The 27657-nt window shown below is 35.2% G+C and overlaps 1 protein-coding gene and 1 pseudogene across 4 annotated transcripts in view; both read right to left on the bottom strand.

The window, feature by feature from the left end:
* The window catches only part of MAP4K5 (mitogen-activated protein kinase kinase kinase kinase 5), a 115709-nt gene that overhangs the window by 43557 nt on the left and 44495 nt on the right, over positions 1 to 27657 (bottom strand). For all 4 annotated transcript variants that reach the window (XM_043918997.1, XM_043918995.1, XM_043918999.1 and 1 more), the window contains exons 4-14: positions 26927 to 27017; positions 26404 to 26468; positions 24229 to 24284; positions 19940 to 19987; positions 19513 to 19555; positions 18614 to 18686; positions 16613 to 16744; positions 12269 to 12331; positions 10200 to 10281; positions 9148 to 9264; positions 389 to 467 (exon numbers count right to left, since the gene is read on the bottom strand). In XM_043918997.1, coding sequence (XP_043774932.1) covers positions 389 to 467; positions 9148 to 9264; positions 10200 to 10281; positions 12269 to 12331; positions 16613 to 16744; positions 18614 to 18686; positions 19513 to 19555; positions 19940 to 19987; positions 24229 to 24284; positions 26404 to 26468; positions 26927 to 27017 — 849 coding nt within the window. The remainder of the gene's footprint in view (positions 1 to 388; positions 468 to 9147; positions 9265 to 10199; positions 10282 to 12268; positions 12332 to 16612; positions 16745 to 18613; positions 18687 to 19512; positions 19556 to 19939; positions 19988 to 24228; positions 24285 to 26403; positions 26469 to 26926; positions 27018 to 27657) is intronic.
* Positions 14189 to 16603, bottom strand: LOC122704387 (annotated as a pseudogene).

The following is a 27657-nucleotide window of genomic DNA, read 5'->3' as shown; positions in this document are numbered from 1 at the left end:
TAACTATATTAGGCAAAATTTTATGCATAGTATAAACTCAGCCATGTAAAACTACATGTGAAAAAATTTGAAGGAAATTCAGCAAAATATTATCTGTGGGCTGGTGCCGAGTGATGATTATTGACAATGTTAATTTTCTACTTTCTTCTTTTTGCAAATTTTCTGCAATTAACATGTATTACATTTACAATTAGAAAGTAAAAACTATTTAATTGTAAACCAAGGATTTCATTACAACCAGAAAAGCAACCTTTATTTCAGAGGTATCCTGTTTTTGTGTGAATATAGCCGCAGATGGCCTGAGATTTTATTACTACAAAAATTCCCACAAGAACACCCAGCTCAGCCCTCCAAAACCACCAACTGAAAATGTATACCAAACACATACAATTGATTTCTGAAGCTGTCCGTTCAGCTCTGGCATTCCTGTTTGTAGATCTAATGGTATGACGAATGACTGCGTGGGGCTGCGAATACAAACATAATATATACACTTAAAAGAATTTCTGTGACAAAGTTAGAAGGCCAAACTTTCTCTGCTTAATTAAATTCTTATTTATTAACAGACATGACTACCTACTAATAAAGTGAACTGAAGGATAAATTTTTTAAAAAATGAATATGAGATACTTAAAAGTTAATTCATTTATTCCACACACATTTATACTGTATAAAATACTGAAGAGATGTAAGGAAAATCAGATGCAAATCTTATCCTCAAATGAGCTTATAATCTAGGAAGATAACATACACAAACACTTAAACACTAGAAAAGAATAAGTGGCATTCATTAAAATCACTATTAATGCCCAGGGGAAGGAGAGATGACTGCCACTGGAAGGGGTAAAGAAATTCTTCATGACAGTTGAAATCTGATGTGAGGCCTTGAAGGACAAGCAGGCACTGAATGAGCAGCAAGGTGGGAAAAGCATTTCAGACAGCACGAACAATATGAACAAAGTGATGCAAGAAAAAAAGGAAATTGTGGAGTGTTTAGGGGAACTGAAGCTGGTTATTATTTGAATGTGGTGAACATTAAGTGAACAGATGACAAGCTGGAAAGACATTTGAAGGAGGATAAGCCAGATCATGAAAGGTTCTGAATGTCAGGCTAGAGCTCTCAATTTTATTTTCTTGGCAAAAGAATTTTTTGGAGATTTTACAGAAAGGGAATGCCATCACAAGAGTCAGCTTTAAGAGTAACCTGATTAAGTATGTAAAAGGGTATGGACAGGAGAAATACCATGCGGAGAGGGATAAGATTTGTAGTAAACCAAGTGAGAAAGCTTACTACTTCCACCCTTTTGAATAAGCTCCTGATCTTTGGAAACAATGCATTCAGTTCAACCCCTATCTATTAAATTTCTGATGACTCACTCTCATTCACTAATGATTCAGACGATGGTCATGTGTCTTTTTCCCTATTTTAAGACCCACTATCATACCAAAGGACTCAAAAGCCCATTGCGCTGGATTAAAGTTTACTGACCTTATCTCAAGACATTCTACCACACTTCAAAGCACTCTATACTATTAAGATCATATCCTGGAATCTGTCATCACATCATATGACATATGACAGGAATTCACATCATACTCCACACTTTTCATCCTCCGAGCTTACTCTCTCATTACTCCAATAATTTTTAAATGTTCACACCGAATCTCAAGTCCATCAATCCATTACTTTCTCATTCTTCTTATGCATTTCTTCTATCTTCACTTTTCTTCCTATCCACTTTAGATCTGGTGGTCCATAATTTCAAGCAATCACTTGCATATATCCTAAATTTGATTCTCACTCCCTACCATCCTTTTCTACACTGGCATACCAAAATGACAACCCTGCAGGAATTAAAGTAACTTGTTTATATCTGGGGTACCAATGACTGCTGGAGGAAAATTACACATTGAAAATTAATCTTTTCTAAGGCTTCAGTGTTGCCCCCAAACATTTCTCTAGTCATTTAACCCATCCATTCTCCTCAATGGGCTTCCCTGGTGGCTCAGCTGGTAAAGAATCCATCTGCAATGTGGGAGACCTGGGTTCAATCCCTGGGGTGGGAAGATCCCCTGGCGAAAAGAAATTAGTATTTCTTTTCTTTTTTGTTAAGCTGAAATATTAATTAATGCACAATACTATGTTAGCTTCTAATGTACTACAGAATTTGACATTTGTATACATTAAGAAGTAATCACCATTATAAGTGTAGTAACCATCTGTTCCCATACAAAATTAATGTTACTGACCATATTCCTTATGCTGTGTAAAATAGCCCTAATATATATATTTATTATATAACTGGAGATTTGTACATCTTAATCCCCTTCACCTATTTTGTCCACACTCACAAGCCTCCCTTCTGGCAAACATGTTTCTTCTCTGTATCTGAGTCTGTTTTCACTTTATTTTGTTTTCCTTCTTAGATTCCACTTATAAGTGAGATCATGTGGTATCTGTCTTTCTCTGACTTATTTCATTAGCATAATAGCTTCTAGAGCCATCCATGGTGTCAAAAATGGGAAGATTTTATTTTTAACGGGCGAGTAATGTTCCAGGGCTTCCCTGGTGGCTCAGTGGTAAAGAATCCACCTACAAATGCAGGAGATGTGGATTTGGTCTCTGGGTCGGGAAGAGCCCCTGGAGAAGCAAAGTGAAAGCTGCTGAGTGTGTCCAACTCTTCACAGATTCTATACAGTCCATGGAATTCTCCAGGCCCGAATACTTAGGTGGGCAGCCATTGCCCTCTCCAGGGGATCTTCCCAACCCAGGGATCAAACCCAGGTCCCCCATAGTGCATGTGGATTCTTTACCGTCTGAGCCACCAGGGAAGCCCTGGAGAAGGAAATGGCAACCCAATCTAGTATTCCTGCCTGGGAAATTCTATGGACAGGAGAGCCTGATGGGATACAGTCCATGGGGTTGCAAAAGAGTTGGATACAACTTAGTGACTAAACAGCAACAACAAAGTAATATTCCACTGAATATATACATATACATATATATATATATACATATATATATATACACATATATATGTATGTATCCTTTTTATCCATTAGTCCATCAGTGGACACTGAGGTTGCTTCCATATGCTGGCTCTTTTTCTTTCTTCTGGGGTCCCTAGAATGTGAATGTTAGTATACTTGATATTGTCTCAAAGGTCTCTTAAACCACCCTAATTAAAAAACAAACAAACAAAAAAAACTCTCTTCTCTTTTTCCTCTTCAGCTTAGGTGATTTCCACTATTCAGTCTTCTAGTTTACTGATCTGTTCCATATAACCAAATCTACTATTATTTCTTTCTAGTGTAGTTTTAATTTTAGTTATTGTATTCTTCAGCTCTATTTGGTTTCCCCTTATATTTTCTAATTCTTTGTTAACACTCTTACTATGTTCTTCCATTTCTCTCTTGTGTTCATTGAATATCTTTATGATCATTATCTGAAACTCTTTAACAGGCAGATTGTGTATCTTTTCTTTGTTTAATTCTTCTTCTGAGATTGTCTCATTCCTTTGTTTGGAACATAGTCCTCTGTTTCTATTTGCCTAGTTCTCTGTGTTTATTTCTAAGTATTAAGTAGACTGGCTACGTTTCTTGAATTTGGGAGGAGTGGCATTATGTAAGAGATATCTTATGGAACCCGGCAGCACATCCCTCTGGACAGCAGCACTATATACTCTAAGCATGCCCCGTACACGGCCTGTCTGGGCCCTTCTATTGTGGCAAGACTGACCACTGGGTGTGCTGGCAGGTAGGAAGGCCTGGACCCTGGCCCAGTCAGCTGCTGTGACCTTCCTGGTGCAGGGTCCCAAAGCGTGTGCTACTCTACTGATGGCAGAGCCAGGTTCAAGGGTGGCTAGCTATGGAGCCAGGGAAGCTGGGGGTTGGCAGCAGTCTGCCAGTGGGTGGGTAAGCCTCCAGCACTAGTAGGGTAGAGGGCGGACTCCGCAATGATGCCTGTCAGCATCAGAGTCCTAATGGCAGGAAAACTCCTACATTCAGCTGTCGCCAGCATCTATATCTTGAGGGGGACTACTAGGTGTCTCCTGCCTCTCCAAGAGGTTCTCCAAGATCTGCAGGTGGTTTCCTTTCAAATTACTGACTCTGTGCATATGAGATTTTACACAGGCCCTGTAAGAGCAGAGTCTCTCTTTCCTACAGTCCTTTAGTTCTCCTGTACACAAGTCCTTTGAAGGATGACCTTCAAAGCCAGATTTTGGGGGGGGGGGGATCTTCCCTGTGAAGGACACCCCAGCTGGGGAGCCCAATATAGGTTTTGGATGTTTCACTCCTTGGGGAGAATTCTGTAAATGTAATTATCCTCCTGTTTGTGGGCTGCCTATCCAGGGAGGTGGGTCTTGACTATGTCTCTGCCTCTCCTACCCATCTCACTGTGGTTCGTTTTTCGTATCTTCAGTTGTAGAAAATCTTTTATGCTAATTTTCAGGTCATTCTCACAGATTCTTGCAATTTGGTGTGCCCACTGGAGGAGGAGAGCTCACTCAAGGATGGGAGGAGGGGAGCTCAAGGATGGGAGGAGGTGAGTTCAACGTCTTCCTACTCTCTAGACAACACTTCCCAAGGAAGCCTTTCAAGAAGTGCTTGTTCAAGATTAAGTCCTTCATTATAATCTAGATCTCACTTTCTCCTTCCTTTTCAGGGACTTTGCCTATTCATCTTCCTTCTCTAGATTCTTCTATCTCTAACCATTGGATCCTTTTCATAAACATCCTGTTTAAACTTTTTTTGCCCCCCACAAAAAACAATCAATAGCCAAAAAACAGAGAGATAAAAGACAGGTAGGAGAAATACCAATAACCTCAGATATGCAGATGACACCACCCTTATGGCAGAGAGTGAGGAAGAACTAAAGTGAATCTTGATGAAAGTGAAAGAGGAAAGTGAAAAAGTTGGCTTAAAGCTCAACACTCATAAAACTAAGGTCTTGGCATCCAGTCCCATCACTTCATGGCAAATAGATGGGGAAACAATGGAAACAGTGACAGACTTTATTTTTTGGGGCTCCAAAATCACTGCAGATGGTGACTATAGCCATGAAATTAAAAGACGCTCACTCCTTGGAAGGAAAGTTATGACCAACCTAGACAGCATATTAAAAAGAAGAGACATTACTTTGCCAAAAAAGATCCATCGAGTCAAGACTATGGTTTTTCCAGTAGTCATGTATGGATGTGAGAGTTGGACTATAAAGAAAGCTGAGCACTGAAGAATTGATGCTTTTGAACTGTGGTATTGGAGAAGAATCCCTTGGACTGCAAGGAGATCCAACCAGTCCATCCTAAAGGAAATCAGCCCTGAATATTCACTGGAAGGACTGATGTTGAAGCTGAAACTCCAATACTTTGGCCACCTGATGTGAAGAACTGACTCATTGGAAAAGACCCTGATGCTGGGAAAGATTGAAGGCGGGAGGAGAAGGGGATGACAGAGGATGAGATGGTTGGATGGCATCACCGACTCAATGGACATAAGTTTGAGTAAACTCTGGGAGCTGGTGATGGACAGGGAGGCCTGGCATGCTGCAGTCCATGGGGTTGCAAAGAGTCGGACATGACTGAGCGACTGAACTGAACTGAGAAGACAGACAAATCCACCATCAACTCATTTTTCTTCATCTGCTGCTCTACCTTACTCCCCTCTTTTACAACTAAATTTCATAAATAAATTTATCTTTCAAACCACTCCAATCTGGCTTCACCTCTAGTATTTTTAAATTATCCTTTTAAAGTAGTCAAACACACCTAAATCCAAAGATTTCTTTAATGTAACTTCTAGGCGGTATTCTTTCTGAAACTTTCCTTCTGTCTCTTAATGTTCTTTATTATTCCTCTGCCATTTCTCTTAGGATACTAGATTTTTTTAATTTAAGGCAGAAATCTCAAGAAGTTGTCTTAGGCCTTCTTCCCACTTGGAAATCTGATGCAATATAAAAATTACCATATATAAAACTGAACTCACCTTTCTTCCCAAATTTGATCTTACTCTAGTATTTCAATCTCAACAAGTGGCACTTTTGTATCTATTCAGCTGTTCAAGTAAAAATCTGGGAGTAATCCTTTTATCAGGCTCCACCCTCAAGTCTACATGTGGTCACCACTCTCTCATATAATTCTTGAATTACTTCACTTTTTTCCATCCTCACCCTACCATCCTACTATAAAACATCAGTATCTCTATCCTGGATAACTTCAAAAGTCTCTTAAGAGGACTTGAGGAACGAAATCATCACTCTAAAGTCAGAGATCTTAAAAAAACACACACGCATATCTGATTATATCACTTCCTTATCCTTTAAAGGCTTCCACTGCTCTTAGATTAAAGCTCTCATTTTTTTTTTACTTGAAATATCTAGTTTATAATCTCATCTCCCACCAAATTCCTTCCTTTTTCTGCTCTAACAGACTAACTTTTCTTTAGTTCCTAAAGCATACCATATTCTCTTATCACTAGGCTTTGAAACATGCTATTATTCCTTCTGCTCAGAATACTTCTGTCAGTCTCTTAATTACTATCTTTGTATTTAATCCTTCAGGTTTTCAGCTTACACACTGCTTCCACAGTGAGTCCTTTCCTGTCTCAAAAATATGCCTGCATAGCACCCTGTATTTCCTATTCCATAACAGCTATTACACTTGTAAACTGTTTGCTGGTAGTTTCTAAATTTCCATGGAGACCATTCTGTAAGCTCTTTGAAGACAGGGATTATGTCAATGTCATTCACTGTTGTCTCTTCAATTGCCCAGAACAAGGTTTTGCATTTTAAGGACTAAAAACCATGGTAATATCATTAAACAGAAATATATAATTCTAAAGTAAGAGTAGATTTAGGAAACTTGGCAAAATATTGTAGGGAATGAAAGTGGAGTTTGGTTATTTTCATAACCAGTAAAACATTAATTGGGGAATCAAGTAATATGCTATATTTAAGCAAAAACAATTTTAACAATTTTTATTTTTAAGAGATTAAATTCATTAATTATTACAAGTCTGCAAATGATGGTTTAAATTTAAATATATCTTAATGACTGGGTTATTTAATATTTTTAATTAAAGTTCATTTAACATTCAATAAAATATTTACAAGGTACCTTACTACATGACAAGATTATGTTATATACTAGAAAATGACTAGTTGGCAAATACTGTTTAATGACTACCTCTATTAAGTACATATATAAAAGTGATGGTATATATATATATACATATTTTTCATATATAAAAAGTGATGGTATATATATATATACATATTTTTCATATATAAAAAGTGATGGTATATTAACTAAGAGTAGGTTCTAAAGTTGGTTTGCCTGAATCCAAATCCTGGTTCCACTACTTGCTAGGCGTATGATCTTGGGGAAATGAAATTACTTGTATTCTTTCTTCTTTTCTTATTTGTAAAATGGGGATAGTAATAGTACCTACTGCAAAGGACTGTTCTGAGTATTAGATGAGTTAACATGGAAATTATTCAGCCTAATACTTGGTACACAAAGACTATCCAATGACTGTTAGTAGTTATCATGATACTTAATAATTTAAAACTTAAGTTCATGAAGTAGAAAATTTCTTTCAGTAAGTAACAACACATAAAGTTTAGTTCTATAGTCTTACCAGAATTGAAGATAGAGGTATAAAGGGAAATAAAGACATAAGAAAGAATGAAGAGACAGAAATAAAATAGAATATAAAAGGAGAAAAAGATACTGGTAAATAAATATATTTGTATTATGTATAGAGAGGCATAAACCTGACAATGGGCAGGAAGTCCCTCATTCCTGATTTAGAAGTTGTGATGTTAAATATAATATATTCAAATAATTCTACAATATTTTCATAGAAGAAAGCATAGTTATGAATAGCTCTATATGTAATTATATAAGAAATAATAGTTTTGAATACTTATTGGAAAGCATCTTCTATGGGAACTTCAGCTTAATTAAAAAAAATTATTTGTATCCTGTTAATTACTTTGCCAACAAAGGTCTATCTAGTCAAAGCTATGGTTTTTCCAGTGGTCATGTATGGATGATACAGTTGGACTGTGAAGAAAGCTGAGCACCGAAAAATTGATGCTTTTGAACGGTGGTGTTGGAGAAGACTCTTGGGAGTCCCTTGGACTGCAGAGAGATCCATCCAGTCCATCCTAAAGGAGATCAGTCCTGGGTGTTCACTGGAAGGACTGATGCTGAAGCTGAAACTCCAGTACTTTGGTCACCTCATGCGAAGAGCTGACTCATTGGAAAAGACCCTGATGCTGGAAGGGATTGGGGGCAGGAGGAGAAGGGGACAAAAGACGATGAGATGGCTGGATGGCATTACCAACTCGATGGGCGTGAGTTTGAGTAAACTTCGGGAGTTGGTGATGGGCAGGGAGGCCTGGCGTGCTGCGGTTTATGGGGTTGCAAAGATTCGGACACGACTGAGCGACTGAACTGAACTGAACTGAATGATCTGTATTGGAGAAGGAAATGGCAACCCACTCCAGTATTCTTGCCTAAAAAATTCCATGGATAGAGAAACCTGGTGGGCTACAGTCCATGGGGTTGCAAGAGTCAGAAATGACTGAGTGACTAAACTACCACCAATCATCTGTAAACAGAGAAACTAAAAAAATGACCACATGGATTTCTAAGGAGTCTCTTTGATGAAAAATAATATGGTACAAGTGCTCTGGCTAAATTTTCATTCTCTTAGTCCAAAGCAATACTCCTAAAACCTGTATTTCCATGGAAATAGATGTCCTTTTTCTTTAGAGAAGATCAAACTCTCACTACAGAAGCTGAGGTCTAAAGAGAAGAGAAAACACTTGTGCTTTTCTGGGAAGAAAAAGGTACAGATCTGATTCTAATTGTGGATACCGCTTAATAACTTTAAGCAAACCAACTAAGTAAATAAAATGATATGGTACAAGGAAGAATCATAATCTTAGTTCCTTCCCAGAAGTAGGATTAAGAGAAGTTATCAATTGGTAATTATATGCAGGACAAGCATAGTCTTCATTGCTAATTAATCTCTGTCACTAAATTTGTTTTAACTAACTTAAAAGAGTGAATTAAAAAACAAACTCTAAGGCCACATTAAACATTTATTTTCAATTATTAGATTGCAAACATTCTTTACCTCAAAGTCATCATCGTCTCCTTCGGTGTAATGAGCATGGTTGTCTGGATTATTCACTTTGTCCAACAGTTCAACTGCCAGGGCCCTAGAGAGACCTGGCTGCCCTACAAATGTATGCTAAATAAAAACAAAACAAAACTTCATGAGTATGCATTTATATCTATGGCTTACAGAGACTGTTATTTGTTCTTTTCCATTTAGTAACTATCAGAGATAAGCATATGGGAGCCTATCAGTGCTAATAAATTAGAGAATGTATTAATAAAAATATTAATGAGAGAATCCATAATTAAATATTATAAAGCTAAAGAACCATTGTGAGGTAAGTTTATAATATGAATAATTTATCTATTAAAGTTAACTAATCTATATTAGGCTGTCAAATTACAACCTTGGCTATAACAATGACAGTTATTACACATGTCATTATGCACATGCAAATAAATTCTGTGGTACAGTCCATATCACAGTAAGAAAAAAACATGTATATTCTATGCTTACATATATTTAATTCAATGAAATTATGTTAGTATAGAAAGACATAATTAAATTTTATAACATTTAAACAAAGTTTTCTTAGACTGTTATAATCAACTTTTTCTAATATAAAAGTATTTTATAAACACATACACGGGAGCATTCTATAAATTTACATAAGAAACCAAAACAGAGAAAAGCAATTACTTTTAGATGAAAGCAACATTTAAAGAGTTTTCTCCAAGGCAGGGGTGAGCAAACTACAGACCATGGGCAAAATCTGGTGCACTGCCTCCTTCTGTGAATGAAGTTTTATTGGGTATTAAAGCCATATCCTTCATGTATTGGCTATGGCTGCTTTTGTGCTACTGTGGCAAAACTGAGAAGACGCAACAGACTGTATGTCTCACAAAGCCTATAATACATACTATCTGGCTCTTTACATAATATTTGCCTACGCTTGCTGTAAGAGATCACTAAGACTTTTACACTAAAAACCTGAATGCTGTTGTTCTAGTGATATACCTAACTATTGCATGACTATAGAAAATACTGCTATAAATTCAATGACTTACAGTCAGAAGTCTTTCAGCGGTTGGTCTTTTTTTGGGGTTTTTGGTTAGTGCTATTTTGACAAAATTATGGAATGTTGATGACCTTCAAATAAAAACAGACATGTACAAATATATTTCATTAATATTAGTTCTTTTTTGTTACTAAATAAAATTAACTAACAAGCAGTTAGAAAGACTAAAACATATGATTTTTTTCTTAGGCCTCTTAGCTCTATGTAAACCAAAAAACTAAACCCAAAACAGAGTATTTCCTTGGAGAATATACCAGGTTCATCCGTTAAGTAAAATACAATTAGTGAACAAAATACTAATATATATAACCTCTAAAAGGTACACTAAAAACTAGAAATGGGTAGGTGTGTCATCTATAAGGTTAATAACCTTGTGTTATAACCACTCAGAGTCAAAATGACCTTTTCTCACTGCTTAATTTATGATATATAAATGTTTTGCTACACCCAAATTGTTGGGTGGCGTCAAGGTAGGGTGGGTAATTAAACAGACTGTTTATACCTTTAAAAAGTCACTGAAGTTCTTAGGAACAAGGGAAAAGAAGAGGGAGTGACCTTAGTAACCAAGAGTTTTCCTGCCACCTGTTATTGATGAAATGGGGAAAAGAAGCTATATAGGAATCTGGGAATTCCCTGCCAGTATACTACAATGACTAGGACTTGGCACTTTCACTGCCATGGGCCTTGGTTTGGTCCCAGGTGGGGGAACTAAGATCCTGAAAGTTGTGTGGCATGGACAAAAAATGAATTAATAAAAAATTAATTACTTAATAAAGGAACTGCATTTTGATTATGAATTAATGACAAAGAGAGGTATTGTACCATTGCCAAGATTCCACAGGAGGAAAGACTGGGCAAGAACCAAAATGAAAAAGCTTAGTCATTAGCAATGACAGTAATGACAAAGCAGTTCTCTTTAGAGAAATCAAATCATTACATTACATTGGTAGCTTGAGGTCCTCATATCATGGAGTGAGAGTACCTGAGACTGGCAAAGGTACTTCAATGGTAATAACTGTTCTGGAATCTCACTATGAATATAGCTATTTTAGCTAACAGTCATTCATCCTTGAATGAATATTCAGTCATTCCTGCCATAAAGTCCTCCAACTCTAGTTGCTTAGGAACTTAGGCTTACAAGGAACAAGAGAAAAAAAAAAACAGTGTCAGTACAAAGGAATACAGCTAGCAGTAGGATATAAACTCCTTAACTTCTACAGTGTGATTTGCCTTTCATTCCTGGTACTATCCTCAGAATAGCCTGGCTCCTAAATAATACTATGCACAGGCAGGCCAATGAAACATTAAAAAAGTAGTTTAGAACTTGTTTTGGGGACAGGCTTTTTAGAATCTGAAATAACATATGGATTTTCTCTCCAGAAAAAAATGAATACACATAAAGAATTCCAGGGGCTCATATATCTCCCAAGATTTCCTAAGAGATCCATGTATAATAGATAAAGAATCACTAAATTTAAGAATTTGGAAACTTTTATTTGTACAATAAGTTTCTCTTATTAAATGTATAGGAAGACATTACCAGAAAAATAATTTTCAATTTTTATCATCTAATTGAAGACATCCTTATGGACTGTAAGAATAGGCAAACTGTTTTACTTTGTATGAGAAAACATTAGGATGCAAATGAGTAATAATCGTTTGAAGATAAGGGAAAATAGGTAGAGAAAAGCCAATGGTGATTGATTTCAAGTGTCACTACATTTGGGAAACCGTGTCCTATTACTTCTCATGAAAGTCAACATGTCATTAGTGGAAGTAAAGGAATACAGGCAAAATGAGTCTCTAAAATCTTAATGTATTCATTTTAAATCATCTCCTCACTACATCTCCTATTCAAGCTGCCAAAGCAGTACATTGTAATGAAATACTGGCCAGGAAATAAACTTAGATCCTTGCCATAGCCCTGCAAGTAAATTAGATGTGTAACTTTAGGGAAACTGTTTAATGCTCTGAGCTTCAGCTTTACCAACTTTAAAATAAGGGAATTAAACCTCTGTCTCTTTCAGCCATAAAATTCTATAAATCTATATAACTCACCATTTTGTTTTGTCCTTTAGTTTTGGAGGCTGAAAATTACTTTTTGACATTAAGAAGAGGGCCCTGGAATAAAAATTTCAGTTAAAGAGCAATAAAAAACACTTTTATTATTACATACAATAATCAGAATCAAGTCTGCAATGAATTTACTCAAGATTATTACATATGTAGGTACTCAAGATAACTGATATAGAATATGGAAATTAATGTTTTATATTTTGGATACCTTATGGAAAATTTCTCCTGGCTCTAGAGAAGATATTTAAATTTCCAACAAGCTCTTATTTACAAGGCAAAGCAACTAAACATTTGAGAAGGTTTTTACTACCATACTCTTACATATATAACTAGTATTATATCTTGAGCGTAACACTTGTGTATCATTGTGTTAACACACGGAGATGATATACTACTCTAACATTAGGTTGTATGTTTAGCCTCTACAATTATTTTGGGTGAATAGGCAAATTATATCCACTTCTTTGTCTGTTTCCCCTTTTGAATGATATAGAAATCAGCCTGCAAGAGGACTTTCCTTCTCCATAAATTAACCTTTGACCAATCTTTTTAATGGACTATGGGGTAGAAGAATGAAGGGTTTTATTTTATTTTATTTTCTTGTAGCACTTCATTTTATTTTATTTTTTCTATTAGTTGGAGGCTAATTACTTCACAACATTTCAGTGGGTTTTGTCATACATTGATATGAATCAGCCATAGATTTACACGTATTCCCCATCCCGATCCCCCCTCCCACCTCCCTCTCCACCCGATTCCTCTGGGTCTTCCCAGTGCACCAGGCCCGAGCACTTGTCTCATGCATCCCACCTGGGCTAGTGATCTGTTTCACCATAGATAGTATACATGCTGTTCTTTTTTTTTTTTTTTTTTTTAATTTTTTTTTTTATTTTTTAATTTTTTTATTAGTTGGAGGCTAATTACTTCACAACATTTCAGTGGGTTTTGTCATACATTGATATGAATCAGCCATAGATTTACACTTATTCCCCATCCCGATCCCCCCTCCCACCTCCCTCTCCACCCGATTCCTCTGGGTCTTCCCAGTGCACCAGGCCCGAGCACTTGTCTCATGCATCCCACCTGGGCTGGTGATCTGTTTCACCATAGATAGTATACATGCTGTTCTTTTGAAACATCCCACCCTCACATTCTCCCACAGAGTTCAAAAGTCTGTTCTGTATTTCTGTGTCTCTTTTTCTGTTTTGCATATAGGGTTATTGTTACCATCTTTCTAAATTCCATATATATGTGTTAGTATGCTGTAATGTTCTTTATCTTTCTGGCTTACTTCACTCTGTATAAGGGGCTCCAGTTTCATCCATCTCATTAGGACTGATTCAAATGAATTCTTTTTAACGGCTGAGTAATATTCCATGGTGTATATGTACCACAGCTTCCTTATCCATTCATCTGCTGATGGGCATCTAGGTTGCTTCCATGTCCTGGCTATTATAAACAGTGCTGCGATGAACATTGGGGTGCACGTGTCTCTTTCAGATCTGGTTTCCTCTGTGTGTATGCCCAGGAGTGGGATTGCTGGGTCATGTGGCAGTTCTATTTCCAGTTTTTTAAGAAATCTCCACACTGTTTTCCATAGCAGCTGTACTAGTTTGCATTCCCACCAACAGTGTAAGAGGGTTCCCTTTTCTCCACACCCTCTCCAGCATTTATTGCTTGTAGACTTTTGGATAGCAGCCATCCTGACTGGCGTGTAATGGTACCTCATTGTGGTTTTTATTTCCAGAATATTGGAAATAAAAGCAAAACTAAACAAATGGGACCTAATGAAACTTAAAAGCTTTTGCACTACAAAGGAAACTATAAGTAAGGTGAAAAGACAGCCCTCAGATTGGGAGAAAATAATAGCAAATGAAGAAACAGACAAAGGAGTAATCTCAAAAATATACAAGCAACTCCTGCAGCTCAATTCCAGAAAAATAAATGACCCAATCAAAAAATGGGCCAAAGAACTAAACAGAATGAAGGATTTTAAAAGGAAGTTTTATTTCAATATTTCCTACAAAACTCCAATGTTTTCTAGCAAACTCCTTAGTCTTTTTTATTAAATACCAAATATCTTTTCTTTCTAAAAATTAAATGATTCATATATAAAAGAAAATTGAAAAGAAAAAAGTCTATATTCCTCTCACCCTAAGACATTATTTAAAATTTTCTGCTTTTCTTTTCAGTCTTTATCTTAATAGGAACCAATTACTAAATTACTATAATAGGTAACACTATGTTCTGCTTTTTTCCCTGATAATCAATTTCCCATGCTGCTTTGGTTTACATATATGGTATTAGCTGCCCTTATGACTGCACATTTAGATATTCCCCCTGCAAGCCTGAAGCAGATTCTTAGACTTTCCCTGAATTATTTCCCAAGTATAATTTTCACAAGTGTAGAATCAATGCAACATTTGTACTGTTCATAACATTCAAATTATTTTCCTAAAGGTCTTGTCAGCATTCCAGCTAAAAGCAGTTATCTTTTAACTTATATCTTTTTTTTTGGTGTTGTTATTATTATAATAATAATCTTTTTAATTGGAGGCTAATTACTTTACAATATTGTGGTGGTTTTTGCCATACATTCACATGAATCAGCCATGGGTGTACATGTGTTCCCATCCTGAACTAACATATATCTTTAGGTACTTGTGAGGTTAGTTTTCCATGTTTCTTTCGTATCTGATACTTGCTCATAAACAATTTATCTTTTGCTCTTAGAGTCTTTGAATGAGTTACCTATGTAATAAATATCAATAATTAATATTATATGTTGGGAGAATACTTTCCCCTATTCTGCTGATTTTCTTTTTAACTTTATACTATTTACATTAAAAATTTAGATTTTGGCCCAATTTATCTTTTCCTTCAAAATATTAAAAACCCCTTCACAGTCTCTCAATTATTTTTTCTAAGATAATATACTCTAAAATATAAATGATTATAGTAAGCATCTACCTCTTCATCATTCCTAGAGAAAGTAAAAAGAAACAAAATCAAATGAGAACAGAAATTAAAAACTCATCTGCATTCTATCATTTGTTTATAGTTCTACTTAGGACAAAAAAAGAAATGTTTTTAATCAATGGAAGAATAAAAAAGACTTAAAACTTAAAATGATAACTGCTATATCCTAGTATGTTTATTTATTAATTTATTTTAAATGGACAAGTTATTTAATTAGGTTCTTTGCAAGAAGTTCAGAATGCTACTTTGTGAGGGTAAATTCCATTTGTGAGAGCAAACACAGAGCGGAGGTAGCCCTGGAGCTGAGGGACAGCTTTGATTCTTCGCAGCATTTGTGAGTCCACAGCTTTCTGATCAACCTTGCACTGCTCTGTGATTTCGTATTTCTCTCTCTCTGTGTCGAAGATCTCACTCTCCTGGTGTCTCGGCTTATGCAGCTTCTTCTTCTTCAAGTAAGTGTCAGTGATGTTCTGGGATTTTCACACCACTGATATAGATTTTGGTGGAGGTGGCAATGACAAATTTCTGGTGTGTTCTACGCATAGGAACTCGATTGAGGGATAGAGGCCCAGTCACAAGTAGCAAGCCACTGCCCAGCTGCTTCAGGAAAACGACCCTCTTGCCTCTGTGGCGCCCCGTGAGGATGATCAGAACGGCCCCAGGAGTGATGCTGGCGCGCAGCTTCCTCACGTGCTTACTGAACAGTTTCTTGCCGTGACTCAACAGTTTCCGAGGCACGTCTTCAGTAGGGTGATACCTAGGCATTTTGCGGAGTTTGACCACCCGGGTACCACCATTCTTGTCGCCACCAACTGGTTTTGTGACAGTGGCAAGAACCCGAACCTTCTTTTTCTTTTTGACCCTGGATTTAGCTGCTGAATACTTTCTCTTGTACAAGGCCTTTCTGGAGTACACGGCTGATCGGGAATATCTGCCAATTCCTCTGACTAGGACAGGGTTTCGGCTGCAGTGGGGCTTCTCCTTCTTAACTTTCTTCACCATTTTCACCTTTTTAGCCTTGTTGCCAGCATCAGCCTTCTTGGCTTTAGGTTTTTTCTCCTTAGTATCTGGCTTCTCAGCCTTTTCACCCGCCATCTTGCAAGATGGGAAAGAGCCCTAGTATGTTTATTAAAGGAAATTTGTTTTAAGGAAAAGTTTCAGACAGATTCTATGTTGTGTTAGAAAGAGCAACAGATCAGGTTTTAGACAAGATTATTCCTAAGTCTCTCAGAATACTTAAATTATTTCAATATACTTTAAAATGAGCTTGGAATAGCCAAGTTGTCAGTACTTCACTCTCCCTGAAGACCTTACTACTAACTGTGTAATTGTAAATACTGAGAACACCTCATGGGATGAAGATCAAACATAGGTGGTTGAAGTTCTCCAAGTTCAATTGCTGTGATTCCTACTGCCCAGATATCACAGAGTTGGTTGTAGCCACCATTCTTTTCTACTGCTGCAACTTCCGGGGCCATCCTAGAAGGAATCAATGAATATAACATTTTTGTTTTTAAAAAATTATATGAAATTTGTTCTTTTGTTATATTCACTAGACTTCTTGGAGGGAAAGAGGCTGAGAGGCATTTACTAGAAAAGAAGAAACTTTATTATTAACAGAAAAAAAACCTAATAAAGACCACATATACACACATACACACGCTTCTAAAACTTTGGTTCTCAAAATCTTGCGAATCCCGTTTTATAACATGGGAAAACAAAAAGACCACCTAAATCTCTGTGAAGGTCAGAGGAAAGTTCCTCAAAGGAGGTGAGACTCACAGAATAAATTAGCAGGGAGCTGAGCGGGGTTGAGGAACCTGGACTATTTTAGTCAGAGGAAACAAGTATGAATACAGGGAAACAGGACAGCATGGAACACATAGAGAGGTGACAGGACAGTGCTACTCAATGTATGATCTATAGGTAGACACAGGGCCATAGGCAGTTTGCTATCAGTTTCCGATAAGTACAGAAACTGAAAGTTAAGTATTCTTATCCAGATAAATGGTCATTTTTTTTTAGCAATTTGTTTTAAATTTATTTGATAAAAGTATCAGTCTGTGGTAGACAAAATATGAAAAAAAAAAGTCATTCATCACAGTTTGAGAGGGTCTAGAAAGTATTTGGAAAATAAACCTCAAAGAGAGAGGCTAGATAATGCATGGTCTACTGATTATATGAGAAAGATTGGACTTTACTGTGAAAATGGAAAATGTAATTATGATATAAAACTCATGGCAACATGAAGGATGGTGTGACAGGAGGTGAAACCACAATCAGGCAGATGAATTGAGACCATCTGAAAAATACGAGGGGGAAAAAAAGGACTTTTCAAAGGCAGTGGCAGGGAGGATAGAATCAAGGGGCTGACTGAAGAGACTGAGAATAAAATATCTGTGGATACTGAAGTAGTGCTATTACCAAACAACTGTTGAAAATACACAGGACTGAGGGTCATCTGAGTAGCTGAGTTGGAGTTATCTGTTTGGGGGTTGCTCTGTGTACTTAATCACTTAGTGTGTACAACTCTTTGTGACCTCAGGGACAGTAGCACACTGGGCTCCTCCGTCCATGGGGTTTCTCCAGGCAAGAATACTGGAGTGGGTTGCCATGACCACCTCCAGGGGATCTTCACAACCCAAGGATTGAACCCAGGTCTCCTACATTGCAGTCAGATTCTCTACCATCTGAGCCACCAGACAGTGGTATATGAAAATGGCATCTAAAGTTATAAAGCATAGATGATATTACTTACGATTTTTGAGTGTTTATTATTTTTAAATTAATTTATATTTATACTGAATATTCACAAGGTAGAAGTCACTTTTATGTGCACTTAGGTTACAGAAACTTTATATGACACAGTATCTCTCAACTTAAGTGTGTTTAAGGATATAATGAAAGCAGTGTTTTAGAAGATTATTTTGTCAGTAACTGGTAGGATGTAGTAGAAGCAGGCTGGTAAAAACTAATGATAGGATAGGATGCATGAATTTTAACAACAAGCAAATGAAATCCTAGATTAAAACAGATGCAATATCAAAAGAAAGGGCAATAAAATGACATGAGATTATAACACAATTTTCTTTTGAAAATTTCACACCTATGAGGCCTCCCAACACAGCATCCCAGGGACAGGAGGAATTACTGGCACTTTAACACAGGAAAAGCTGGACAAGGAAAATGAGTATCAAAGTTCTGTAACCCATCAGATCTATGATAGTGTCAAGGAACCTGAATGTCTCCAGGCTTCAGTCAAGTACAAATTGTATTACTAAGCATCAATGTTGTTCACTAATCTTAAAGAGATGAAAAGGACAAAATTCAATCATAATAATATCTTACCAATAAGGGGTGCCAATGAAAGATTTTCTCTTTGCAATAGTAGCTGTTATTTTTGCAGCTACACCAAAGTCAGCTGATGGGGTAAAAACAGAACAGAAAATTTTAGTTTTCAATAAAACCACCAACATTTCTAAATTTCATCCTCAGAGACATCATTATTAATAATTCAGATAGCAATACTTAGAGAAATGTATATAAACTGAATATAAATATAAATTGAATACCTAAATCCCTTCCCATTTAGCAAAACATAATCATTATAAGAAAATAACTTATTGGCACTTTATTAGAATGAAAACATACTTTATTAAGAACAAAGTTATTAAAAAACTTTTCATTACAAGTAACTTAAATTGGGAAAAAACCATCCACCTGGATTCCTTTTACTCTAACACAACTAGGTTAGTATTTCATTGCTATTTTTAAAAGTTCCTTTATCTGTAGATAAACTTCTTTTATTGTTGTTAAACATGGTTGAAAAAACTAAAGACTCATATAGTTTATTTTTGTCATTTAACACACTAGGCAATTTAACTCTTATTTTTTTTAACTATTAATTTTAATGACTGAATAATGTTCCATAAGCTGATTTATCACAGCTGAACAGTTTTTCTACTGCTAGACCTGTGTTTCCATTTGTTCCTATTATAAACAGTTATGATTAATACTTTAGCAAATACCGATTTTCTATCTTTAGGATTAATTTCCTTAAACTGAATCTCAGGATTAGTAAAATTACTGGGCTAAAAGGTGAACATTAAAAAAATAAATAAATAAAGGTGAACATTATTGTGGCTCTTAATACATATGAATATTAAATTTATACAATGTTAATTCCCATTTAAATTTTTATTAAAATTTTTCTGGAAAATAATTTTTAGGAATTTTAAATAACATACCTAATTTTACATCACCATGATCTGTCAATAAAATATTTGCACCCTAAAGCAAAAATATAAATGCTATTAAATTAGTATCATAAAATTCCTTTCAATAAAATTATCAATTTAAAATTTATTATTATTTTTTATTGAAGTACAGTTGATTTACAATGTTGTACCAATCTCTGCTATACAGCAAAGTGACTGAATAATACACATGCAGACATTTTAAAAGAATATTCTTTTCCATTATGGTTTATCAAGAATTCACTGTACTGTATGGACCTATTGTTTATCCACTGTATATATAAGAGCTTATACCTGCTAATCCCAAACTTCCAGTCCTTCCTCCCCCCATCCACCTTTCCCTTGAAAACCACAAATCTGTTCCCTGTGCCTGTGAGTCTTACACATATTGAGTTTAAATTAAGTTAAACAGACTTACTTTGATATCTCTATGCATTTTGCCTTTAGTATGCAAATAGGCAAGACCCTGAAGTTTAAAAAAAAAAGTATATATTAGCAAAACTGCAAACTTCACACCTAAATTTCTACTTAAATTCTTACTGAAAAAGAAAAACCAGAATGTTCTTTTTTTGAGGGGAAAAACCTAGATGTGCTTCTTTTTACTAATCAATGTTTACTAAATTTAAAATTTTTGAATTCATTTTCTGACAAAAACAAGAAATACTTTACTGTAACATCATCACCACAGTCAAGATAATGAACATACTCATCACTCCCAAAAGTTCCTCCCATATATAAACACTGATATACTTTGTCGCTATAGATAATTTTAAAGTTTTCTAGAGTTTTATGTAAATGCAATCATACAGAATATTCTTTTATCTTCTTTAATTCACAATATTAATTTGATAGTCCTTGTTAGTGTGTTATCAATATCTCATTTTTTTATTACTGAGCATTCCACCATACAGTTATTACAGAATTTATTTATTCACCTGTTGATAGATATTTGGGTTGTGAGTTGTTTCCAGCTTTTGCTTATTATATAGAAACCCACTCTAAAGATTTATGTCAAGTATTTGTATGATTTTTCCCTCTTGGGTAAATAACTTAGATATGACTGGGTCATATGATGGTACAAGTTTAAATTTCTAGGCAATCGCCAAACGGTTTTCCAAAGCAGCTGCACAATTTTGCATTGAAACTAGCAGTGTGTAAGAGTTCCAATTAACTCACATACTCACCAGCTTTATGAGGGTCAGTCCTTTTAATTTTAGCCATTCTAACTGGTGTGTAGTGGTATCTCATTGTGGTTTTAATTCACATTTTTCTAATAACTAATGATATCGAGCATATTTTTCATATCCTTACTTGCCATCTATAGCTTTTGGTGAAACATCTGTTCAAATCTTTTGTCCATTTGTTTAATTGGTGCTTTTCCTATTATTGATTTAGTTTTAAGAGTTCTTTATATACTCTTGAGACAAGCCCTTTATCAGATTTACACTTTGCAAATACCTTTTTTGGGCCTGTAGTTTGTCTTTTTATTCTCTTAATAGTATGTCTGGAAAAGCAGAAGTTTTAAATTTTAACCAAGTCAAATTTGTCAAATTTTTCTTTTATGGACCATGTCTTTCATGTCTGAAAAGGCTTTTATTAACTCAAGATCGCAAAATTTTCTTCTATGTTTTTTTCTGTAAGTTCTAGTTTGAGGTTTTATATTTAGACCTAAGTGATTAGTGTTAATTTTTACATATGTCACAAAATGTGGTTCAAAGTTTGACTTGTGTTTGACTTGGGTTCAATTCCTGGATTGGGAAGATCCCCTGGAGGAGGGCATAGCAACCCACTTCAGTATTCTTGCCTGCAGAATCCCCATGGACAGAAGAGCCTGGTAGGCTACGGTCTACAGGGTCACAAAGAGTCAGACATGACTGAGCAACTAAGCATAGTTCAATTATTTCATAACCGTTTAGTGAAAAACCTATCCCTCCTCTTCTGAATTCTCTTCACCTTTGTCAGAGAAGGCAATGGCAACCCACTCCAGTACTCTTGCCTGGAAAATCCCATGGCTGGAGGTACCTGGTAGGCTGCAGTCCGTGGGGTCGCTAAGAGTTGGACACAACTGAGCGACTTCACTTTCACTTTTCACTTTCCTACATTGGAGAAGGAAATGGCAACCCACTCCAGTGTTCTTGCCTGGAGAATCCAGGGGCAGGGGATCCTGGTGGGCTGCCGTCTGTGGGATCGCACAGAGTTGGACACGACTGAATTGATTTAGCAGCAGCAGCAGCTTCACGTTTGTCAAAAATCAGTGGCCATATACGTGTGGAATTATTTCTAGTCTTTCTAGATTTCTATTATCTTTTGGCATCATCTACTCTTATGCCACTGCTTACTACTATGTTTCACTTAGTGTATGTAGTTTTATAGGTCTTGAAATTGCTACTGTTGGTCCTCAAATTTTTCTGTTCTTTTTCACAGTTGTTTCGACTATTCCAGGTCCTTTGTGTTTCTGTAGAAATTTTAGAATCAGCTCATCAATTTCTAGAGGGGAAAAAAAAACCTTTGCTTTTGATTGCAATTGCATTGAATCTATAGTCAGTTTGGGAAGAAATGGTATCTTAATTGCACAGAAATGTTCTGACCCGTGAATACAAGAATACTGCAGAAGGCGAAGTTCTCAGTTTACGTAGGTCTTCTTTAACTTCTCTAAGTCATTTTATAGTTTTTAGTATACAGGTGTTTATGCCTCTTTGTTACATATATCCCAACGAATGTCATATTTTAGTTATTATAAATTGTATTGTTGCTAGTCTATGGAAATCCAACTGATTCTGTATATTGATCACGAGTCTTGCAAACTCCCTAATCACACTCATTAGTTCTACTAGCTACTTTGTTGACTCTATTCCATTTTCTCCAAAGATGTAGTTATGCAGTCTGTAAACAGAGACAGCTTGAATTCTTACTTTCTAGTCCAAGTGCCTTTTATTTCACTGCTTTTGCTTTTTGTCCTGGCCAAGCATCTAGAAACTGTTAAAAAGAAGTGGTGAGAGCAGACATCTTTACCTGGTTTGACTGACCTTGGTGGGAAAAGCATCTAATCTTTACCATTAAGTATGATTTAGTTGTAGGTTTTTCATAGATGCTCTTTATCAGGCTGAGTTAGTTTCTTTGTATTTGAAATATGCTAAGAATTTTTATCAGAAATGAGCACTGGATTTAGCTAATGCTTTTTCTGTGTCTATTTAGATGATCCCATGGTTTTGCTTCTCTTTTTGTTTGCTAATGCAATCATTTACTTGAAATGATTTTGAATGTTAAATCAACACTGCCTTCTATGATAAACCCCACTTGTCTATGATGTATTATCTTTTTATATATTGTTGAATTACCTAAATCATGCCTCTTTACCCAGTCACCTGTCAACAGACACTAGATGAGGAATTTTGTCAGCGTAACACAATTAAAATTCAAACTAGTATCTTGGAGGTCATCTCTTCCACAGCCTCATTTTATACTTGGGGAACTAAAACCACAGACGAGATAATGGTCATATACCAGGGCCAGAATGCAAATGCAAATTTTTGTTTTGCTTTCTACTTTCATTTAATACTCTGTCCGTTACTTAAAGAAGCAAGGAACTTTGGAAATTAAAATATTAACAACACTAATCTGTCAACAATTCTCTGCTATGAGTGCATGATTAGCATTTTATGTGAATATAAAAAAGCAGATTTTTAATGTGACTGTTATAGAAATATATGTAAATTATGTATATATATAAATTTACTTTCATATATCTAACAATAAAATTTTAAAGCATGTGGAAACCAACTCTTTCAGAAATGACTAGAGTTTTCCCTTAATTTAGGTTAAATTCCCAATTTCTAAAATATGGAAGAATAACATATAGAATATCAATTTCTCTTCTAAACAAACTACACAATCTAGGAAATGTAGAGACAGAAGCATCAATTAATAAGTATCAGTTGTGAACTGAAAAAATAAATAACACAACCACTACTTCTTCATCCTGCTTCCTAAATTAGATGCCTTAAAGCATGTGAACAAAATTAGCTGCTAATTTTTTCAATGAGTAATCTTTCAAGGAACTAAAAAAATAAACTGGAAAAAAAATTGTATACTCTGTATACCTACTGAAGACTCATAACCTATTTTAACATACTACAAGCTCTCACAGGGTCTGAAATAAAGAAGGAAAGAAATCTCTACTTAATACAATGTTTACTGAGCTTATAAAAAGGGATTCTGATATTAATAGTATCTATTAATATAACATAGATCAAAGGTTTCCAGATAACATTCTGGGTTGTTGTTATGAAACTTTATTCTCATTTTGGGAGAAACAGTAAAAGACCTCATGTCTTAAGCAAAAAGAATCCTTTTGCGGCCATAAAACTTGAAGGGAAAACTTGGACTTGTTATAATTGAGAGGTCTGATGATTCATTCATGTAAACCAGTTCACACCTATGACTTTCGACTTTCCTTAGCTTTGCAGCAATTGAGGGACAAGCACTACAAAGCAGAATACCAAACAACACCCCGGTGTGTACTACTATTAGCTTAAATGAATTTCTGGGACTCATTCACAAAAGAAATAACTAGGCTTACAGAATTACAGTATGAGAAGTTAACAGAAAAATTTGGTTTACTCTTTCTCTTTTGGGCAGATCACCATTTTACTGTTTTCAACTGTGAAATTAGAACTGCATTTCTATCTACATAAGCAAATATAGTACCTGTAAAGTTTCTCTGCATACATAGGCTATTTGCAGTTCTGATAATGGTCCAGTAACTAGAAATAAAAAAAAGAGATCACATCATTATACATTTGAACACAACAGACTAAAAACACTTTAACAATGACAAGCAATTATAAAACTTCTCTTTCTCTCTCTCTCTCTCTGGGTGACTTACCATGAGCATATATTATTCTTAGAATCAGGAAACAAAAGTAAAGTAGAAAATTTTTCAATGCAATTTAAAAATGGAAGGTTTGCTTCGTAATGACTTTGGTCAGTGAAACTATTAAGCCCCCATTATGAGCAAAGCACAGTACCAGATATCACAAGATGTTCTATGCAAAGCAATGGACATGATCTCAATCCTGAACAACTAAAGATAAATAAATAAATAAAGCCCCCAAATGAGAAAAACATATATAATTACAGTTATATACACATGTCAAGGGCTTCTCTGGTGGCTCAGACAGTAAAGAATGTGCCTGCAATGCAGAGACCTGGGTTCGGTCCCTGGGGTGGGAAGATACCCTGGAGAAGGGAATGGCAACCCATTCTAGTATTCTTGCCTAGAGAATTCCATGGACACAGGAGCCTGGCAGGTTACAGTTCACGGGGTTGCAAAGAGTCCGACACGACTGAACAACTAACACTTTCACACTTTCATACATGTTAAAGGACCATAAAGAGAAATCGATTGTTGAAAAGGCATCATATACTTTTTTAAAAAAAAAAGTCATGATGTTATTCCCTTAGCATTATTCTTCACTATATCCATCAAAACAAGGACCTTGATCCAATACCTTACCTAAGAATCCAAAAAGTAATCAGGTCACTTGTGACAACCAGATCTTTCCCTAAGAAATATAAAATCCTTCTGCAAGTACCTAACTAGGTGCTTTGGAAATAAGGCCTTCCAATACCATGAGAAAATATTTGAAGTCGGGGGTGGCATTTGCTGACAGTGAGGTCAAAATCAGATACTTTCATGCAATCTTTACTTAAAATATTTTACAACATATTTTAATCACTGGTTCTCTATACCTACTTTTAGGAACATAAAATTTTGATTCTTAGTAACTTGATGAAATAGTAGTAAAAGAAGGGAAACAATTTCATTAAAAGTTATTATAGGTATAGTTGTTCTTGATTACTATGCTATCTAATATATTATTTACAGGGATGAATACTTTTTAGATTCAATTTAATTCAATAAATAGCAGGTTTAATAATGGAAAAAAGAAATTTCACAAAGAAATAAAAGTCTCAAAACCATTATTTCAGCTTAAAAGGGGAAGTAGTAAAAAAAAAAAAAAGGTCTGCTGCATAGTTTTATTAATCCATAATCCTGAGTTCTCATTCTGTGAAAATGTGGATAAAAATTATAACTATTAGATAAAAAGTCTTCATATAAAAGATCATAATTCTTCATAAATTCACAGAAAAGAATTTTAAACTGAGTGACACAGAGCCGTTTCCCACCAGTAATTTTTAAAAAATCAACATTAGGGGTAAAATAAAAGAGAACAGTCATTATAGTATAATAATGTAAAGGAAAATTCAATTCAATTCAGAAAGTTGACTAAATTAACATAATGAAATGGCAACCCACTCCAATATTCTTGTCTGGGAAATCCCAAGGATAGAAGAGTCTGGAAGGCTACAGTCTACAGGGTCACAAAAGAGTCAGACACGACTTGCAACTAAACAACAAATAAAATATTCCAAATTCTTAAAATTACATATTTTAATACAAAATATTATAGCAATAATTAAATTGTTTTCTCAGTGAGCACATTATCATTAAGACATAGACAGATAATTGGCTTTATGTGAGAGTCATCTTTTGCATTTCAATTCTAATTTACAAGGAAGTTTAGGCAGTTTTGTTTGTAGATAAAATACTTCCCTATATACTACTTAAGATTTCCTAGAGACTACATCTGAAAAGTAAAATCTAGAGTCTTCAAGTACTCTTGGATTTCTTCATCAGGCTCCAGCAATTTAACTGAATACCAACAAAATATAAAATCTAGACTTCTTTTATGCAATACTCCAGAGCACGACAGAATGTAAAATAGTACATCTACGTGTTGGTATCCCTTGTTAACTAGAAACATAAAATAACAATCATTAAAGTAAAAGTTTTAAAACACAGAGAGAAATCAACAGTACCATGGTAAATATCTTGAAGTGATCCGCCACCACAGTATTCCATACAAATCCACAGTTTTTCCCGACTAAATATGAAAGAGAAAGAAAATTATATTAGCTAGTAATTCTCGACCACTGACATACTTTGAAGATCGCCACTCTTCAGCATAGCAAGGTTTAGGATAGATTACAACAGGAGATTGTCCTGACAGTTTTTCTTCTGGATACAGAAAAGCATATTAATTTTAGCTCTGTTCCCACCTTAAATAGTTTAGAATGTGATTGGTATTACAAGCTAAAACACTTAACTTGTAATCGTTCATTGTATTTCATTAAGGTTGCCAGATAAGGTAAAAATGCATAAATGAAGCTGTCATTATTAATATAACAGAGGAGCCAATAAGAAGATCTGAGAAATTTTAGAACTTAAGACAAGAAATTTTTAAAACTTAAATACAAAACAGCATTTACATGAAAGGGAGGGGATGTGGAGCAAAGAAGTATGAAGTACAAACAGAGAGATTAGATGCTTTGTGTTTTTCACCTGAGATAGCTCCCGAAGTAGGCAACAATGTTGCAGTGTTTACATTCTTTAACCATAAATATCTCTTGCTGAATCAAAGAAAAATCATCTCCTGAAAAACAAAATGATAATAACTTGATCAACATGTTACATTTGGTGTCTCGATGTATAGGAAGGAAGGAAACCTTTACAACATGTATTAAAGATGAGGAATTAGATATTCTTAATACTTTAATGAGAATGTACACTTGCAGTTTCTTTCTACAAAGTCAGAAGCCATAAAAATGCATGAAGTCCTAAAACTCATAATTTCACTTCAATATTTACTTTCTTGAGATATGCACAGACAATATTCTCTACAGTACTATTTATTGATGAAAGAATGGTCAAACAACTTATGGTACAGTCATAGATATTACAACAGTTATAACACGTTTTGGTATGAAAACATGCTCATGACACATTAAGTGAAAAAGGGATATTATGTAAGTATATACGCAGAAAAAAAGTCTCAAGAAATATACATAATGTTTAAGTCTGGGTAGTAAAATTTTAAGTAATTTGGTTCTCTTCTTTTTTTATTTATATTTTCCAATTTGGCTACCAAAAATCTATTTGGGTTAACTAGAAAAAGCTATATTAAAATAAAATATTTATTATATATGGGAATTTTATGATGGTCATTATGGGCTACTTAGAATGACACTGTCACTATCAAACTTCATTTTGCATAGAAACAGTGTTTTATTTCA

Source organism: Cervus elaphus, chromosome 12 (genome assembly GCF_910594005.1).
Source record: "Cervus elaphus chromosome 12, mCerEla1.1, whole genome shotgun sequence".
Classification (NCBI taxonomy): Eukaryota; Metazoa; Chordata; class Mammalia; order Artiodactyla; family Cervidae; genus Cervus; species Cervus elaphus.
This window is presented reverse-complemented; position numbering and strand designations above follow the sequence as displayed.